The following is a 21,605-nucleotide window of genomic DNA, read 5'->3' as shown; positions in this document are numbered from 1 at the left end:
GTTTATTTATATTTGAAAATCGATGTCTTCCGTCTTATTTTATATTTTTTTTTGCAACATTTGTGAATATTTTTAAAACTAATTCCCATCTCCCATAACATGAATGTCATGTTTGTTTGTTTCTTTTAACTTTTTTTTTTGCTCGTTTTCTAAAAAAAAATAAAATCTTTTTTATATAAAAATGTTCTTGCATTACCATCATCATCAGCAGCAGCAAAGATTTACAAGATTCTCTAAAGTTTTCTTCTTTGAACAGAAAATCGGGCAGAACGACGAAGTGAATTGCAATTTTTTTTTCGTTTGTTTGATTTTTTTCTCTGTTTGTTTGTTTGTTCTCTCGTAACAACGACAACAACGGAGACGCAAGAAAGTAAGTAATGTTTGGATGTCTCAAAGTTATTTGTGTGTATCTTAAAAAGTGCGCAAAAATCCCAGTAAAAGATAGTTTAAATTGGATTAGGCACGAACAAAAGCTCCGGAATGTAGGCGATGATTATTGCAGATTTTCTCGTGTTTTTCTCTCGCACTGCCTAGTTGCAATCTCGTTGCCGCCTTGAATCACATAACGAAATATTTTTGAGACACGTTCTTTGATACATGATCCCTCTATCGGTATTGCAAGAATTTTATTGCTTGCTACGTTCGTCGCACATCAAAAAGAGGATGAGTTTCGTCGGAAAAGTAAACACAAAGGTCTTTTTTTTTCGCAACTTCAAGTGTAATTTTTTCTCTCAGGTGAGACGCAAGACAAAAGTAATCCATGCAATTTAAACGTGAATGCACCAGGCAGTAAAATAAATATAAAAATCCCATTTTCTATGTTTACACGAGTGCTAAAACTAATTAAATTCGTATTAACGTTCGTTTTTCCAGAGGATTTTTTGCATCGTGCCGCTACTACGCAATTTCTTTATAAAATTAAAATTTATGGGGGTGTTAAATTGTTGGAATCTTCTGCAATTTCTTTTCTTTTCTTTACAATTCTTTATATTTTTTTTTCTCTTCTCCAAGACAAGCCAAGAAAAAGGGATTGCATTGCATTTGAAGTAAAGGAATTTCTGTAACATAAAATTAAACTATTTCCTATTTTAGCTTCAATTGACTAATTTATGGTTTCCTCAGTTATGTTTGCACTCATTCACTTGCGGTAAAAGTGGTTGTTCGCTCGAAACCTGAAACATTTCTCATATTACTGCTTCCAACAAATTCACACTCGTACATGTGGTTTCAAAAGTAACACATATGAACGTTAATTTTTCATGTTGCGAGGAGCGTTTGTGTGTTTAGACATGAATTATTATTACAACAAAATTTTGTGCGAGATTTAATTTTGTATCTCGAGGAACTGTCCGAGGGTTTTTTACAAGGATAATTCTTGTAATCTACGTAATTGAGACTTAATTTAGAGAGAAATTGATCAAGTAATCAAAAAATGCTTTTTATTGCATTTTTTAACGTTTTTAAATGAAATTAAGAGAAGAAAATTATTCTTTGACAGATTTTCAGCGAAAATATACATTTCCTAGAATTTTTTATCATAAAGCTTAAAAATTCTTAAGTAAATTATATGCTAGACTGTTGTAAGGAGCTTTTGTAAAAAGTTTCTAGAATAATTTTTTTGTAGGTAAAATAACTTTTTATTGTAGCCTTTGAGTTTTTGACCTTCACAACAAAAATTAAAGTAGCATTACTGACCATTAATGTATAAAAATATCAATCGATGACAAATTTTTAGAGGCTGTTCAATTTTTATTTACAAGAATTCATCTTTTAATTCGAATACAATTTTTCGAATTCAATTTTTAACAAATTGTAAGAGTTTTTTTTCCAGAATTAAAAAAATTATTTATTTTTGTTAATGATTACAATTAATTTTCAAAAAAATATTATCAATTTTCTAACTTAAAATATTTTGTGCGCTCAAATTCCATAAATTTTTATCAATTTTTTAAAAAAAATTTTCCATGAAAATCCAATAAATTTTTTAAATTGTTCAAAAAATGCCCAAAATGATAGAATTTTATGATTTTTTAATTTTTTCAATTTTTTTTAATTTTATAAGTTTTTTTTTCATTTTTTGATAAAAATATAAAAATAATGAAATAAATTAATAAAATAAATAATTAACAGAAATTAATTGTACTCAGAGTAAATTAAGTTTTTTTTTTCAAATAAAACTTTGAATAAATATTTCAGTTGATTGAAAAAAAAATAATTAATTTTACTTTATTATTTTTTAATTAAATGAAATTTTAATAAACTTTTTAAATTTAAAATAATTTTTATAAGTTAAGAAAAATATTTTTTAATCTTGAATTTTTTAATTAAAAATTTTATTATTATTAATCAACTTTATTAATAAATTATTATTTTTTTAAAACACCAAATTTTCTAAATTAAAGTTTACTCATAAATTATTAAAGTATTTAAAATAAATTTTATCTTTGTCATTTTTACCAAAAACTACTTGACACTTTTATTGCTCTCTGCCCATTTTAGTTTGAAAATTTTAGACAAAATTTCTAAAATTTATATTTTGTACACTTTTAAGTAGTATTAACTCATCATTGCAAAAAGCTTTCTTGAAAATTGCACTTCAAACTACGTCTCAAAAGTGCATCTTCCAAAAACTTTTTTTTATTCAAACCACGTTCCTTTCATTAATTTGATATATTTCGCGCATTGTCGATTTTTATACCGCCCGCCTATCTATCCATCTATTCATTTTCCAGACATTTTATTACTTTTCCGACAAACTACTAACTTCTACTCTCCATCTCACTCATTTATAATTAATGTTGGTAAAAGTGTTATTTATTTTCAGAGAGTTTTTGATCTTTTTACAAGCAAACTAGTGGTATCAAAAACAAAAGAGAGGTACGTTGGATAAAGTCAAACACCTAAAGATACCCTCAACACAACACAACATTTGGAAGGTCTAGCTGCAAAAACATCATGCAAGAAACGTACAACGGAAATAAAAATGGATTTAGTAGTTTTGGGATATTTATTTTTACACCAGAAAGAAAAAAAAACACAAAGACCGAAAACGGACGAAGGCATGAACGAAGTAAAATGAATTAGTTAGTCGGACTAATTGTGATTGAGTGAAATAATAGCTGACGATAATACAAAGCACCAATTTATTGGATTAAATGATTCGTGAAATAAAAATATTTGGCCAGATTGAAAAAAAAGTGAAGAGAGAGAAAGAGAGCAGGTGCAACACTATCGCTTGTCACAAAAAGGGTCGAAATGAGGAAAAATTGTCTGTAAAACGTGAAAGGAAATCGTAATTATCTCCTCTAATAATCACAACAAACCTGCGTGCGGATAAATCAAATTTAAATAAAAGGTTCAAACGTCTTTTGTACCTCGATTCGTGCGAAATGAAAAGTTTTTCTGGATGAGGATGACACTGAACAACAAATTTTCTCGACTGGCTTTTACAATTTTGAAACCTATTCGACACTTTTTGTTTGACGGGTCAAAATTTTTTTTTATGAATTTTTGAGAATTGGTCTAATGGGTCTTTTTGTTCCTCATTTACTTTTGATTTTTGTCAAAATTTCCAAAGTTTTTGATCAAATTTTAAAATTCCATTAAAAATTTGGAAATTTTGACAAAAATCAAGAGTAAAAAGACCCATTTTACCGATTTTTAAAAATTCATAGAAAAAAATTTTGACCATTTTTAATCCTCTATCATTTCCAATAGGTTTCAGATTTGTTAAAGCAAGTCGAGAAAATTTGTTGAACTGTTTTATCCTACCTGACGTTGAAAATGATTGAAACAAAACTAATTTGATGAGTTTTCATCATTGTCGTGGTTTTGTGCCTGACACACAGCTTTCGGCAAATAATAGTTCGTGTGGTTCGGGCAAAGGCAATACAAGAGAATTGCTGGATTTTGCTGAGACATGCGGACCGTTAGATGATGATAATAATAGACAACCATTTGAAATAATATTTGTTTAGGGAATTGCATTCATTCATCTCAACACATATTTTCCTCATAGTTCCATGTTTCTCACTCTCTCGTTTGCCCACGCACACACACACACAAAACCCAAAATAATCCTAATCATAAAATTCTGCCGGTCCAGCTTCGTCTTCCAACCTATGAAGCATTTTCTCATCATTTTGCATGTCAATAATAATAATTCTGACAACTATACTCTTGATATTTTGCTTGCTTTTGCCCGAAATTAAAGGATTCTAAATTGCTCCGGAGCAGTACAACACGTAAACAAAGCAAGAGAACTTGTGGGCTGATAAAATGTTATAAATGTACAAAACAAGATACGCAATCAGACGGAGTAAAAGGCAGGATATTTTGACAAAATTTTCATCTATTAAAATGTTGCAACATTACAAAACGTTTATCTCCGACAATTTGATGGGACATTTATGCACAAAAGAACCAGACATCGTCGTAAACGGGGAGGAACAATTCAACCAAAATTGTCATTTCAATCATTCTCTGGATTTAATTAGCAGTTATGCTCAGCTGGAATTTTGCGGTTGAGAATAAATTTGTTTTTCGGTTGATGTAAATATGGACAGAAAAATGCATCATGCTATGCAAATCGAAATATTTTCACAAATGGTTGAGATTGGTAAAATCAATTGATTTGGAAAACATTACAATAGGCTGCTGATCTTAAATAAGTCGATTGAAAGATTAACCTGAAACAATGCAATTTGGTAAGGTATAATTTTGAACATATTTTGTTTGTGTTTCATTTTAGTATTTTTCCCAACATTATTTCAGAATATTCAAAAAATCTTTGTCAATGACAGAACTGACGAGATAGTAGTAACTGGCCTTCGAGAATGAGAACTTATCAAGCAATTTTACATTGTGCTAGATAAAGATTAAGTTAATGCAAAAGCAATTCAATTAAAGAATTTATAATATCATCACAAGTGTTCTAAAACGATCTAGAAGTTTATTTAAAGATCTACACTGACGTTGAACCGATTTTAAATTGAGTGCATTTGGGTAATTGCAAATAATACCTCAATTGACATAGATTCTCATACTAAAAATGCATAGAAATTTGGAGTCGATGGAATTTTAAGAATTGGTTACTTCGGAGCATTCATAAATGCTGATGAGATACCACTGCAGATACAAAAAGCAAAAGTGCACAAGACCATTTTTTTTAATGAAATGCTTTGATGAAAAAAGCTGATGTGAACCGGTCTTCGAGATTAAAGTTCTTGGTTCCATATTTGGTGCAAAACTTGATTATCAAAACTTCTGAAGACAAAATCATTTCGTGCTGGATAGAGTTCAAATCAATGCAAAAGCAAGTGTTCTAAAACGATCTAGAAGTTTATTAAAAGACCTGTCATTGAAGTGGCTTAAACGTTGTCAAATCATGATTCCATTACCAAATAATACCTCCATTGCCCAATATTTTTGATACGTATATTATTATAGTGAAGGAGATTGAGATTAAGGAGGTCGATGGAGTTGAAGAGTTTGTATACTTCGGAGCATTGATATATGCTGATCGAGATACCACTGCAGAGATCAAACTTTCTCAAACCTTCGAAACGAAAATTCCACCGTTCCATATTTAATGCAAAACTCAAAGGAAATCGTATTATAATTGGCGTCGTAAAAGCTGATCAGCTAGCAAAAACATGAAAGAAAGCAGACACGAGAGACCTTAAAATCAAAATCTTGTGGAAATAGCACCCGACAGACAACGCTAGACCCTCATTTTAAGCTCGGCTAAATACAAATGTTGGGTGTAACACCAGCTAAGTAAGTATCTGACAATGTGACAAAATGGGCCAAGAAGGATGACAGTCAAGATGCCGAGAATTTCATCATATTTTTATGTATTATTTTAGTTGAAAAGATGGGATTTCTAATGGGGAGATTTTATATCGATTGCTTTTTCACTATAAACACTATGTATATGAAACTTGTCAAGGATGATGATGATTACATAGTGATCCACCTAAGCACACAAAAAAGGGCTTTCTGTGGGTTTTCTTTCTTCCTAACCTGTTCCATATTCTTCTTTAACCGTGCTGACACTCTTTAAGAAAAAAAGATTTCTTTAAGTCTCTAAACATTCTTCAGGATCCATAATTATTCGTGCTTCTTAAAAGCAACATTCTTTTGTGTTCCAAATAAGGACAATCGCATAAAATGTGCTCTGCTGTTTCTTCTGCTGAGTGACAGATTCTGCAATCTCGTCAAGGGCTTTCGCCTGTTGTGCGCTGAAAAAAAATATTTCGTGGCAGAAATAGCTCTTCGGAATTAGTGATACCATCCTTAGTAACATTTTAAAATTCAACCTACCCTTTTGCATTCTGTTAAACATCTCACACTAAAAATTCCTGGAAGAGCAAGTCAAACGATTACTTATGCCTTTCCACTCTTTTACAGCTCTCCAGTTGCATTTAAAATGTTGAAAGCCTTGTCCAAAATCCTACCTTACGTTCCGCTTTCCTTTCCCATCCTTCAAGACCTTTCACTCGATTTAAAATTTTCAAAAGACAGCAAACGCCTGTAAATTATTCATCTATTATTACATATGATTTTGAGCAATATGCAATGAGCTACTACGAGCAAGTCAAGTATAAAGAGCAGCAGCAGTCGAAAAGAAACGAGAGAGATCAACAAATTTCTTCCTTTACTTTCCTTTTTATTGCTTGTGCAATACACTTGATGGTTGTTAGAGCAACACACACCCGATATTTCTCTGCATCCGCATTAATATTTAAAGTCGAAAAAGTAATCTTTCTCTTGTCTTTGTGTACGTTTTTAACTGAAAACTTTTTGTGTGTGTATGAGTGCAATTTGAAACCATAACCACGTTTGATGGTGCTCTATTTCCTCGTCTTGATATGCTTTAATATCATTATTATTTTATATGTTTCTGCAACCTCTCGTCGTCCTCGTTACCTGTGTATCTGTGCTCCGTTTGAAGAGAAAAAAAAAGACGAAACTCATCTCAAATGCCATAATAATAAAATAATAGAAAACGCGCCATATATATTTTCCATTTCGTTCTTGCATCTATTATTGCCTCTTTTTTAAAAAGAAAGATAAGTCTTTGCTCGTATCTTCTTTTCATTCGAAAATGTAGGAGAGTATTCCGAGCGAGAGATGCCTTTGCAATGAATTATTCTCCAAATTGCAAATAAATTGTACAATTTTTCTGTAATCGTAAATTTATGGTGTTGCAAAATGAAGGGAAGTTGGAACACCTCTATTCTCATCTTCCTACATTGATGATGATGCCTCTCTTGCCTAGTTCGTAGTTTTTTGTACGAAGACAGTGTGGAAATTACCTTTTAAGAACTAAACTAAGAGAAATAACAAAATTGCTTATATTTTATTAAAAGAATTAAATGCTAAGTTATTGCTGGTTTAATTTATGACTTGACAGAACAGATGGGATAATGTTTTATGAAACTCTTCGTCGTCGTCGTAGGATTTTTGCGTTGAGTGAAGGGTGAGTTTTGATCTCTTGATTTTATTTTATTTTTGTGAATAAATTTTTAAAATATTTAATTTCATTCAATTATGTCGTCACCATTTAATGCAGCAATATCTCCGAGGTGCCATTTTCTCGTTAAAAACAAACTTTTCTTTGGGAAATCTTTCGCAAAAGTAATCACATGAAGAGCGTCGCGTCGTGCATTGAATTACATGCCCTATCAAAACTTCAATAAAAACATCATCAACGAAGCTTTTTATCCTCCGTGTGCACTTGTACTTGCCTGTTGTGCACATAAAATAACTGTATTAAGTCTAACTGGCACTCGCAAAACATAAAAGATGAAAACTTTTCATATATCCTCAAGGCTATTGCACGTTTGAGCATTAAATTTGTTCTTGCTCAAATGTTTTCATTGCTGTATCAAAAATTCTCTGTAAATTAAGGTACTTAAAGGCTTTTCACATACACAACAACAACAGCGTTAGTTTGTTATTTGTTTCTCCTCGTGTTTTTTTTTATTTATTTTTTTTTTCGTAAAATGTATTTTTTATAAAAAGAGGAAGAAAACTGTTAAATGTTAGTTTTTAGTTATCATAAAAGTGATGTGCAACGAAAAAAAAAAGTTTACGACTCGAGGGAAAGCAATTACGAGAGAGCTTTAGTGCACGACAGGACTTGTTAATGATAAAATACTCTCTCAATAAACTTTTCAATGGTGATGATCGATGGAGGTTCCTTGTTTTTTCTTAATTTCTTTATATCTTATAAATATAATTTTGTCGTAATCTTTTGAAAGGACCCAAGAATATTTTAAATGCAAAAAATTGTCACATTTCGATAACTTTGACTCAAATTAGGATAAAGAGGTAATTGAATTAACAGCCACATTTCTCTCAATCTGAACTGATATTTTAAATTTATCAGAGGCGTAGGTCTATGAAGGGTTTAAAACCCTAAGGGCAAATTATTAAAATTCTTGGGGAAAAATAATTCTATCAAAAATATTTTAAAATTATTCTAAGAAATTTTTAAAAACTTTTGAATTTTTAGAAAAAGTAAAAAAAAATATTGAAATATGAGTGAGTTTTTACGAAATTTATCCTATTTTAAAATTCAAAAAATAAGTTTCGTTAAAATTCACTCAAAAATCAGAATTTTCTTTTTTTCTTATCATTTACTGAAAATTTTAGAACAATATTTTTTAATTAATTAAATTTTATTTTTTTTTTAAAAAGGCTTGAAATATGAAATTTAATATTCGATCCAATCGCCCCCTTTTTTTTTTTCGAAAAAATTCAGGGGGGGGCAAAATAAAAATTTTTTGAAATTTTTTCAAAAAAATGGAAATTTTTTGAATTTTTTGTGATTAATTTTTTAATTTTAGAAATTTAATTTCAGTTAGAATTATTTTAAAATTTTCAAGTTAAAAATTTAAACAAAATTTTCCTTTTTTGCCATATTTAAATTTTTGAAAAAAAATTTTTTAATCACGTGACCAAAAAAATTTTTTAATACAAATTTTTTTAAAATTTTTTTTTGAAATTTTTTTTAAAAATTTTTCATTTTTTAAAAAAAATTTCAAAATTAAATTTTTTTAGAAAATTTATTAAAGATTACCCCAATTTTTAGACTCTAAAAATGGGGCATTAAAAAAAATTTTAAATTTAAAAAATTAAATTTGAAAAATTTAGAAAATTTAGAAATAATTTTCGTAATTTTAACCGAGAAAAAATTTTGACCAACAAGTCACAAAACGAGCCATCAATATACAAATGCCAGGGTGCCAGCGAGACGTTAAAGAGGAGCTTCTCGAAGAAGAAGAAGTAGTATTGATTTCAAATATTACAATTTAAAAATTTTACTTTGAAAAATTAAGTAAATTTTTTGAAAATGTGAAAAATTTTAAAACTTACGAGGTCCACAAGTGACCTCCATCCCTGACTTAATAAAGTTAACGAAATTTGTAACAAAACCACCGCAAAATAAGAGGATGCTGCACAACAAAGCCACAGATAAAGGCTTCACTAATTTGCTATGAACTCGTTGATGCATGTCATTTTTAGGTTACACCACACACTCATCGGCCTGCGTAACATTTCGAACATCGAGAATATTTGAATTTAGTGTCAAGGGATTTATTAGTTGGAATATTATAATTAAATTTGACCATGTTGATTACAATATTTGTGCCGTATTTCTGGTGATAGTTTGCCATTGTTGCATAGTTAATCAATTAAATTAACATTCTATCGGGATATGGGACTGGATTAGCGCTCTTAATTAAATATTCATGACAAGAAATTGGTTAACTCACACACGGATGATCGCCCTTCTCTTGTAACTTTCCTCGCATAATAATTCCTTTGAGGCCCGAATTTTCCTTTGAAACAAAGAAAAAAATTGTCGAAGAAAAAATTGGAGTGACAAGACGAACAATAGCGAACAATACGTCATGCTTTGACAAATATTTCTCCGTAAATGCGGACACGAAAATTTTTTCCTCATTGCGTCTCGTCGTGTCATTCACTTGTTGTTGTGCACAAACATTAAGACTTTATGAGTTGGGGCATGTGCTCTGTGTTGCGTACTTAGCATCGGACCATATTCCGTTGATGATGATGATGATGATAGCATGACTAGACATAATAAAAACTTTTTTCCTCGTTCCTTCTCCGCTGCTAAAAATAAAATAAAATTAAATAATGTACACACATTTACAATGATATACCTCCGACGACGACGACGTTGTTGCATCTGGTTGCGAATCGAATGGAGTGCATCTGATTCTTCTGTGGCGAAAGACAGAGCGAGAAAAATTACAGAAATTTGTTTTGTGGCTAATAACCGTGGTGTGTTGTTAAGTAAAATAAAAGAAAAATAACTTTAAAATGTTACTTTGAGAGAGTTTTTTTGTCTGATTGTTGTAATTTTTTCAAACAAAAATATTAAGTTGAAGGCAAATTAAGTTTTAATTAACAAAATTATGATAAAAAATTCAGCAAATAAAAAAAAATTAAAGAAAAATAATTTTGTGTCAAATAAATTTTTGTGCCAATACAATAAGCTCTTGGCAAATTGAAAATTAACTTTAAAATTAATTTTAATTTGTCAAATATTAAGTTAGAATTTTTAGAAAAATTTTAAATTAAAATTTAATGAAATTTAATTTTAAAATAATAGAATATTGAGGAAAAATAAAAAATATAAGACACTTTATTAAAAAAAAAACAAAATCGTGATTTTTTTTAATAAAAATCGTTAAAAATTGTTAAAACAAATTTCTTTAGATTTATTTGAAAATTTTAAAATCTTAAAAAATTAAAAGATTTTTACTATTTTAATCCTACCCTTCAATGTGAAAAAATAACAAAGAAATTCAGTATTTTATAAATTTTTTTCTTGACCTGAGCCACCACTTAATGCCTCTCTCCTTCTTTGCTTTCAACGTTTCAACACGTTTTGCCGATAATTTTGGTCAAATAATGCTGAAAATTCCTTTCTTCTTCATTTATCTCCATCATTGAACCGAGAAAAAAACGAAAAAAAATCTTAGTCAAAGGTCATCAAAATTTGTGTTGTACCCATTTTTGCCATTGGTCATTTAATCAACATCCATCCTAATAAACTCCGAAACAAAAAAAAAAGTTGTAAAAAGAGAAAGTGCGGAAAAAGAAGGAAGAGAAAAATTAATATCGATGGAATGGATTGTTCTTCCAAGACATTCTTCTTTTTTTTGTCTTCTCCTTCATCATCGGATATTTCACGTTATCACCAACAAACATCGGCAAAAAAAAACAAAAAAAAAATAATAATAATAATGAAGATAAGATGAGATGATTCAAGTACCACCACCGTCATTATTTTATCTTTCATGTAGATTATAGATCATCAAAATAAGGAAAAGGAGAAAAAGAAAAAAAACGAGGAAAAATCATGTACGTGTTATCCTTTATTTCATTCCCCGGTACAAGTACAACAAATAACTGACATGAAGCTAAAAATGAGCAAAAAAAGGAAAAAAAATCCATTACTTTACCAAACGAACGTACTTTTTAACAAAGAAATCATCCTTTGTTCGTACTTGTCCATATTGATGATCCAATTCCTATTCCTGCTGAAAACGTGCCTTGATGAAGAGAACGGCATCAAATATGAGGAGGAAAGAAAAAATAGTTGGAATCGATAAAGATAACCAATAATCATATATTTTGTTCAATGACTCTCGAGGGGTTCGTTTAAAATTTCCTGTATTTTCCGCTTTCATATTTTTTTTTCGTCTCTACCTGTTTCCAATCGTGATGGTGCGAGGCGATTTTCATTGATTTTTCCCGCAGAAATCCAGTCCGGTCTAATTGAGAGAAAAAGCAGAGGCAAAGAAACGAGTAAATAATAATAAACTCTTGATTATTCGAGACTCTTTTCATATACAAGGCAAAATATTCATCATCACTCTATTATTTTCCATTTAAAATTTTCCACACTTACCTTCGCATATCACCTTTCAACGCAAAACCCCTTTTTTGCCTGCTGCAGAATAAAAACGAAAGACAGCAAAATGTGTGACATGCATTTTAATTTCCTAATGATATTTGACTTTGTCCGAGCCAGGTCATGTTTGGTCAAATTATTATTATATTATGATATGAACTTGTTGTTGATAAATTTCTCGTAGGTTGCGGCTTAGGCAAATATAATAATCATAATCTACTGGTGCGACACATTCATCATCATGCGACTGACATAATTAAAAGAATATGCAAATTAAAAGCAACCCCACAAAATAAAACGAGACGCATTGCAGGAGCAACATCACACACGAGTCTCTTCATTATAACTTTATTTATTTTTTTTTCAGTATTTTTGATTATTTTTGTGGCGTAGTTACTCAAAGAATGACCAGAAAATGACCATCGTCAGGATGGCAGACAAGCTCACGTCATCAGTTGTTGAACACGTTCCGACACTTTTATAACTTTAAAGTCGTTAAAAAAGTTTGCAAGTCGTTTGTTAGTCAGAATGCGATGCTAGAAAAAAATTACAACAAAATGTTCAGCAATAAAAAAATACATTTCATGTAGGTAAGACGAATTGCAGACAGAGCATTTGATATATGGAGTGGAATGGACGAGAAACGGACAACAACAATTTTTATTCGTTTTTTTAAGAGTTGAGTTGAGTGAAGTTTTGTGTTGTCTGTTAATTTGATGCCATTTTCAGTTCTTGTCATGGATCACTATTAGTTTGAACTTTTATGAGAAACGTAAAATTGATCTAATTTTTTTAAAAGAAATTTTTTATTTTTTAGAATTTTTTATGAGAAGTCGAGAAATGAATGACAAAAATGTGAGTGTTTATTTAAAATATTAGCTTCAAAGTAAATCATTTATTGAATTGATTATTAAATAATAAAATTTATTTTGTTTTAAATTTTAAGATATTCAAAATTTAAAAAAATCTTTAATTTTTTTAAATTTATTTAAAAAAAAAGTAAAGAAAATATATCGATTTTTCGCATGTTTTTATTAGTTTTTTAATGTTTTTGCAACAAAAAGAGTCTAATGTTTCCTTGAATGACTTTAAACGTTATTTTTTTCTTACAGTTTGAGATTATTCATGAAAATATTTGGAAAAATTTAACGTTATTTTATTTTTTTTTTAAATTAATTTTATTTAATTTCTTCTACGCATTTTTTAAATTTTTTATATTTTTTTTACTTTGCTTCGAACATTCGAAAATTTAAAATTTGACTAAATAATTTGAATCTATGTTATCCAAAAATTTAAAAAAAATTAAAAAAATAAATTAAATTAATTAATAAATTTTTGAATTCAATAATTTTATAAAATTTATCTTGAAATGAGCCATAAAATTAATTTGTTAAGGTTCAATAAATTTCAACTCTAAAAATAAAAAAAAATAGAAAAATTTACAAAAATTGTCAAATTTAGTGAAATGTTTTTCTTTGTTAAAATTATATAAGCGCATTTATGTCATTTAAGTCCCTTTTTGTAACTTTTAGTTCAAAAAAACTGTTTTCTTTTGTGATTTTTGATGTCTTGACACGCCTGTCCTTTAAACAATTTTTCAAAACTCCACTGGAAAAAACGCTTCGAAAAACGTATCACGTATTTGTAAAAACTATTTTCATTCATCGACATCATTTATAATACATCTGTGTCGTGGCATGTCGTCTGTGTGTGTGTATCGGCGGCGGTGTTCAAACAACCAGCTAAAATATTTTTCACATCATATCTTCCATGTCTACACAATAATAAAAATAATAGAAATACTGCATCATTTTGTTCTGTTCCTGACTCTCTGAATTTTTTGCGTTTTCCATCCATTGTTGCCGCCACACAACGCACATAAGTGCAACCGATGTGTGTGTGCGCTCCCGAACAGTTACACTTTGGCACACACACACAAAAATAATATTATATTATCAAGAATTCTTGTCACATTTTTGTCGCAACAGCAGCATCGCATCGCATCGTCCTACGAACAAAACAACGGTGGAAAATATATTTATCGATATTATTCACATCACGATCTTTTTTATTCAATGTAGAGAGCGACTGACATGCAAACTCTGTGTGTGTGTACCTTTGTGACTTGACTGCATCCAGCTGCTGCTTCTGTTGCTACATTGCCCCAATGAATGACGCTTTTTTCCGATTCTCACTTGGTTTCTCGGTATTATAGTGTTAATGCCGAACGAATACGGATTTGCAGGAAAAAAAATGTTTTGTTTGAAAAATATTATTATGAAGAGAACGACGATAGGAGGACCTTCTGTTGTTTAGTAACGACCTATTTATGAACATTGATATTGGAAAAATTGAGAAATATGATGGTGGAAAGAGGATAATGACAAAACTATTTAACACAATGGAGAGACGAGAAGAAAAGGAAGCAAACAAATATTTCTGGAAAAAAGTAATGAGGATATCCGGGGATGGAATTTTTGCTATCAATGACTTGAATGGCTGTCGATAGAAAAAAAAAATAATAATCCGTATCGTTTTATAAAAAAAATGATTTTAAACTGGCTTTACAATGTCTCAGAAGAAGATATTTTTTTCTTATCGCAATTTAAAGAAATAAAATATCTGGAGAGCATTTTAAAAGAAAAAAAGAGTAAAAAAAACATTTGAAGTTATCAATTGGTTGCTTTATTTAAAGAAAATACAAACAAATCGAGTATTTAAAGCAAATTATTTATTTTTCTCTTAATATTTCTTAAATTCTACTTAAAATTAAAATTTTAATCAAATATCATAGAAATTAAATTTAATAAAAAATTTATTTTTCCCACTTGAAGTTCTAATTATGAAAATTTCATGAAAAATAATATTTCAAAAATTACAATTTTTTTAATTTTATTTTTCATATTTTTCAAGAAATTTTTTATTAAGTTAAAATTTTTGAATATTTTTTGATTTAAAAAAAATTGAAATTAAAAATTAAAACTTTTCGAAAATTTTGGGACATTTTTTTATTTTTTTGGACAAATTCATATTTAATTTTTTCAAAAATTTTTAAAAATTAAAAAAAAAGTTTTGAAAAATTTACTTGAAATAATTTTATTTTAATTATATTTTCGGCTTTTAAAATGGGGCAATCTAAATACTAACCGTAAATTCAAAAAAGATTTAAAAAATCTAATTTTAAATTTAGAAAAAATCTGAAAAATCAGACAAAAATAAAAAAAAAAAATAATTTTTTTGGACCTTACTCCGAAAAAAAATTAAAAGATAAATTTCTCCAAGATAAATATTAAAAAAAATTAGTAAGTATGATTTAATTTTTTTAAAACGAATTTAAAAATTTAAATTTATTTTTTTTTATATCTTTTCACCTTTAAAACATTGTCTCAATTTTGCCAAAAATACATTACCAATACTCTTCCCGCAAAAAGTTCCCAAACTTAATTAAAAAGTTCCTATTTTCCCAAAAAAAAAATCCCACAATTCAAAAAATTCTCATTCAATCCAAAAAGTACACGCAAGGTGTTTGTAGTGGTGATAAATTTTTAAACCAAACATAATTTAACTTGAAACAATATGTCTCTTTGTTCCCTCTTTTAATACTTTTCCCAGTCCTGGCATAAGGCATGACACTCCCACACGTGCCACTATTTATGTTTTTAAAATTGTAAACAATTGTGTGGTCATTTATATTTATTTAAATGAATGAATGAATAAAAAAAAGAACTTTTTTTGTGTTGCCCCAAAAGCATCCAAATAACGGAAATGTTTGCACACAAAAATACTAAAAATTTATAAATAAATAAATAAAATGGTCATTTTTTGTTTGGGTGTTGCGTTTTATCATAAAATAAAATAAAATATAAATAAATTGAGTAAATTTTGTATCTCAGACTAGTAAATTTGAATGAAGAAAGAGAAAAAAAGACGAAAAATATTTTATGGTTAAGGAGGAAAGGTAAAAGGCGACTGAATAAAATATATTAGATAGTAAATTTTAATGTCCTGCTCTTCGCTTGTACGTGGCACGAAACACATTCTAGTCTCTCCTTTATTATTGCGGATATGTTTTCTCCAGTTTTATTATTATTATAATAGTTGTTGTTGTTTTGCCTGCCTTTATAAATATTTTATATCAAGTTTTTTGGTGAATGTCTCTCTTTATTATTTGTCTCTCGCTCCATAAAATTGAGCTAGAGCTCTCATATGTGCATTTAAAACCAACTTAAATATTTATATAAATTGTTTAATGGATAAAACAATAATGATGTTGTTGTCTCGCACACAAGAAAAGGAAGATATTTTCATTGTTTATTGATGCCTAAATTTATAAGTCTATTATCGGAATTAACTAGATAGATATAAACTAATTATTCTCATATGTCTCCGGCAACAAAACTTTCTTCGAAATGACAATGAAGAAGTTTTTATTCATATTTATTTTATTAATGTTTGAAATAAAACATTTGCTCAACGTCCACAAGTAGGCACATTTACTGGGAAAAATACGTTCATTTCCACGAGACTGGCAAAAATGAGGAACATCACATACATGACGGCACACGTCACTCCCGTTTTCTTATCCAGATGGAAACCGTTGCAGGCGAGTGCGACATAGAGCCCAATTAGCGTCGACATCAGGGAAATTGTGGAGTACGTGAGGCCAGTTGAGTTGATGACAACCCATAATTGGTCGGCAACTGCGGGAAAAGCTAATGACTTTACGAGCCAAGGGATTCCAAGACACAGGAGGACGTCAAAAGTGTTTGATCCGATGGAATTACTGATGCCCATGGCGCCGTGGCCTTGATTCGTTACAATGACACTGCTGACGGCTTCGGGAACACTGCAAAAAAAATATTTTTAGAAATATTAAGGTAAATATTTTTTTAAATTTGATAGAAGATAATCAATCAAAAATGTTTTTAATTTTTTAAAGAAATTTTTGAAGGATTTTTTTTTTATAAAATATCTAAAAGGTTTTTAATTTTCGATATATTATTAATGGAGTTCAAAGCTTTTGCTTGAGAATAAGTCAACATTAAATTGAGTTACAAATAAATTTTGATTTATTTTTTAAATATTGATATTGAAAAATATAAATTTTGATAAGAATAACAATTTTAAATAAACAAATCGTTAATGAATAAAATTATGTTAAAATATAATTAAAAATTAAAATTTATTTAAAAAAAAAAAAAATTCTAATAAAATTTTTGCCGCAGAGACTAATTTTTGACCAAAAAAAAACGATTTTTCTTATAAATTAAAAAAAAAACAATTAAATTTTCAATTTTGACTTAAGAAATAGTAAATTAGCTTTATCAACTTTATTTTTAAAAACCAAAGTTAAACTTAATTTTGACATATTCTCAATTAAAAAAAAGGCTTTTGACCTTAAATATTAGATCCATAGAAAATCATTAAAAAAAAATTTAAAAGAAAAATACTCCTTGCTTTTTATTTAGTTTTTGTACAAAAAAAAAGAAAAATCCTTAAAAATTCAGAGCAAAATTTTATTTTTTAGAAATTCTGAAATTCTACGAATCCGAAATATTTTAAAATATTTTTATTCGATTCAATCAATTTGTTATTTTTAAAATTAAAATAATTTTTTAAATAATTTTCTTTAAATTATTTTAATAATTTAAAAACTTTTTTTTTAAATTAAAAAATTTTGACTAACAATCTAAAATAAAAAAAAAATTTAATTTTTAAATTTAATTTTAAAATAAATTCATTCATTTTTCAAAAATTTTCACTAAAATTGTAATGAAAATTTAATTTTTTACATATTGATTATAAAAATCTTTCCTCAATCGCTTAAAATAATTTCTCATAAAATTATTTTCGTGGAAATCTAAAACATTTTCGACTCTAATATAAATTTCATAGAAACTCACCTCGTTCCTGCTGCCAAAAATGTCAATCCCATCACGGTATCTGGTATATTGAGTGTATCCCCTATTGATTAATGACCAATTTAGGTTTCATTTGGGAAAAGTGATCAGTATAAAAAATGCCAATTAAAAAAGAATGATTTTTTTTAGAAAAGAGCAAAATCGAGAGCGTACCAAAAACGGTGATTAAAAAGCTAACGACATACGACGTTAGTCCAATGTAGATGATGCAACACAGAAAAGTGAGGTAACGCAGTTTCGGATGTTTTCGCACATCGGGCACCGTGATCCACAGCAAGAAGACAAGTGGCCATTTGATGATGTACAGTAGCAGATATTCGTCTTGGTGACGTCCCCACGGACTGCTGCAATGCGCTAGATTAACACCAAATGAGCTGTCACTCAACACAGGTCACAAAAATATTTTCTTACCTTCCAATTCTTCGTCTTTTTTGTGTTCGTAAAATCCATTAACCGAGACATCATTATTGTTATTATTATTTGACATTCCATTTTCTGTCGTTTTTAGATAAAAAATGTTAAAATCGCAATAATTTTCATCAAGCGGGACTTACGTTTCGACAGCAACGGACTTATTTCTGTCACATCTTGATAGAGTCGTGGCACATATCGCTTCCGATACTTGGCGACCAGCAATTTGGCATTCCGGGACATGACATCGTTATAATACAGCACGGTGATGTAGATGAAATACGTTAAAATGAGGGCAAGAGCTTCGTACCACATCACAATGCCGTCGTGCAGCACGCCAATTAAGCCAAGGACGGCAATTGCGTACATGCCGGAGTCACGTGTGATGGAATACCAGTCCAACTTGACGACCTCGTGCGCAAATAAGCCACAACATGCGGGAACAGCGAGAATATTGAAGACCGCAGCTCCGATAACGGTCCCGACGCCCAAGTCGCCCTTCGTGATGAACGTTCCCACGCAATTTATGAAGAGTTCCGGACTGGAAGTTGCCATTGCCTGTCGAAAATTAGGTGAAAAACGAAAAATTTTGAGAAAAAATCAACTTACCATGAATGTTGCGCCTGCAACATCTTCGTTCATTTGCAATTCTTTTTAAAAAAATAAAATTTTATCAAAAAAAGTTCCACAGATGAGGAAAAAAATTCTTACTCGAGCACAAACTCTCGATCGCTGGCACAAAATAATCATCACAGATGATCGCTAGGAACCAAAAACAGTACAAAGTCAATAAAATATGCACCGTGAGCCATCCCTTCTTGCGTTGTTTTCGCGTAAATCCATCGGGCGGAAATTCATCGATCGCCGGCGGATTACAATCGATCCGTTGATGATTTACCTCGCTAATCTCCGTAAAATTTGCAATTTCATCGTCGTCTGCAGCGTGGGGACTCACAATCTCCGATACATTCACTGATAACAACTTTCGATGACCACTTGCGATTACATTGTCTTCAAAAAGGGAGATTTGAACGTTTTAATTCACACAAAAATAAATGATCTAGTTTTGAAGGAGCTCTTCAAGCGTTGTACGTACCATGGTCCGTATTGACATCCAAAACACTCAAAATCGTGTAAACAACTGACGGAACAATAATTACGAGAAATATTCTGATCCAAATTGCAATGCGAAATTTCTTCCCTAAAAATGATCGATTTTTAAGTTTTACCATCTCCTGAGGATTTTTTTCTGGATTTTTTTTAAGGCAATTGACACTGCAACACGAGAACGTTCGAGAGTTAAAAATATTTTAAAATGTAAACAAATAGAAAGTAAACGGTACCTTGCAAGATATTTACTTGAATATCATAAAAGAACTTCTTTGTATTTGTAAAAATTGAGGACGAAACGTTCACGTGCCTGCGAATACACTTTGACGGGATTTCGACACCTTTTCGACACAAAATTAAATTTCTTAGTTGCACTTGTTACTGCTAAACAGCTTATTTTGAATTAAAGGCGCTGCAGTGGATTTGAATTCCTTTTATACGTGCAATACCACTTGAGATAATCTCTTGTTGAGTTGTTATTGTTTTGATTGATATTTTGTAGGATGTCCGATTTTTTTGTCGTTTGAAATAAAAGTAAAAAAAATTTCGAAAGTATTTTAATTATTAAATAATAAATTATTAGTACATATTTTAATTATTTGGTTTAAGCTTTTTGAAAAAAAAATTTATTAATTTTATTTTTATTTATTTATTATTTTTTTTTTAATTAATTTTATTACTAAGAAATAAACAACGATGTTTTTCAAATAATTTATACATTTTTTTTAAAGAAAATAATAAAAAAAGAATATAATTTTAATTTAATTTAAGAATTTTCTTTAATTTTTTTATTTATGTTATTTTTAACTTGATAATAAAGTAAAAATTCAAAAAATCTTTAAAAAAATTAATAAAAAACAAAAGATTTATTATAGTTTTCGATAATTAAGCTAAATTTTCTAATATTTCATCATAACATTTCAAAAATAAGGAAATTTTTTAAAAAATTTAAAATAAAAGAAATTCATAAAAAAGTTTCTGAACTTTAGATTTCTTAAAATTTTAAAAACTTAAAATTATTTTATATTATTTTTATTTATTTATCATATTTTAGACAATTTTAAACTTTTTTATTGAAAATAATTAAAATAAACCCAAAAATTGAGATTTTAAGTGCAATTCAAGAAAAAATTGAGGTGTCGATAGAATTTAAACATAATAATAAAAAAATTAAAATTTCTTTTAAAATTATTCGAAAAATCTAAAGTATATAAAGTCTTATTTAAAGTTTTTGAATTATTTTTTTATAGATTTTTTAACTTTTGTTCAAAATTAAGTTTCATCAGTTTTAATTTTTAAATTTAATTAATTTTTTAAAATTTATTTTTTTATTTTAAAATTTTAATTTTATTCGATCCTTTCAAAAATTGCATCAAAAAAATAAAAAATATTTTTTTACTTAAAAAATTTAAAAAAAATGGAAAATTTGAATAAATTAACAAAAATTGTCACCCTATCAACTATTGTACAATATTAACCAATAAGTGACAATACAATTAAAAAATTTCCGTTATTACCGATTTTGTGTATTAAACAAAACGGAGTGATAAGAGATCACCATAGAGAGTGACTATTTGAGTTATCACGAATGTGAGTGAGGGATTTTGTTCTAAAGTCCAGAATGATGTTATTGTGCCGTAGGGAATTCTCTGGAAACTTACTGTACTTACCTTGCAACGAACAATGCACGTGAGAGGAATGACGAACAAATAAGAGAAACACAAATGAGTTCTTTTTATTCGAATTTTATAATTCATATATTTCATTCAATCTGGTCATCATATATAATAATAACTTGACAATGCAAACCTTATTGTTTGTTTATAACATTTTACTGAAATATCACAAAATTATTTTTTTTTTCATATTTTTAATTTTATGTATTTTATTTTTTTATTATTTTTACCTTTTTTTTCTTCTTATCTTTATATTTATATATAATATGATTTGAAGGTGAAACTCTGATGAAAATGGAAAAATAATTAATATTAGGGATTTTTAATTAATGTTAATAATTTGTTGATCAATATATATATATTTATTCTATTTTTTTTATTATTCACGTCATTATTTGTAATAAGTTTATTTTTTTTTATAATAATAAAATGTGTGTTTGTGTATGTGTGTTTATATGGGACAAAAATTCCATTTCTCAGAGTATCAATTTCAATGTGTTTTATATTGTTTTTCATTCATCATTTTCA

At 28.6% G+C, this 21,605-nt stretch overlaps 1 protein-coding gene across 1 annotated transcript; it reads right to left on the bottom strand.

Annotated features, from left to right (window-relative positions):
* Positions 1–15,861: 15,861 nt before the first annotated feature.
* On the bottom strand, positions 15,862–19,861 carry LOC134838068 (sodium/potassium/calcium exchanger 4-like). The gene is made up of 9 exons (XM_063853513.1): positions 19,651–19,861; positions 19,388–19,566; positions 19,003–19,302; positions 18,901–18,941; positions 18,435–18,849; positions 18,292–18,375; positions 18,034–18,234; positions 17,863–17,923; positions 15,862–16,805 (listed from the first exon to the last, which is right to left on the bottom strand). Exons 1-9 carry the CDS (start codon positions 19,659–19,661, stop codon positions 16,430–16,432), a joined length of 1,668 nt encoding a protein of 555 aa, XP_063709583.1. The 5' UTR covers positions 19,662–19,861; the 3' UTR covers positions 15,862–16,429.
* Between the last annotated feature and the right edge of the window lie 1,744 nt (positions 19,862–21,605).

This window comes from Culicoides brevitarsis, chromosome 1 (assembly GCF_036172545.1).
Source record: "Culicoides brevitarsis isolate CSIRO-B50_1 chromosome 1, AGI_CSIRO_Cbre_v1, whole genome shotgun sequence".
In the NCBI taxonomy this organism is placed as follows: domain Eukaryota; kingdom Metazoa; phylum Arthropoda; class Insecta; order Diptera; family Ceratopogonidae; genus Culicoides; species Culicoides brevitarsis.
Note: the sequence above shows the minus strand (reverse complement) of the source record. Positions and strands in the feature narration are given on the sequence as shown.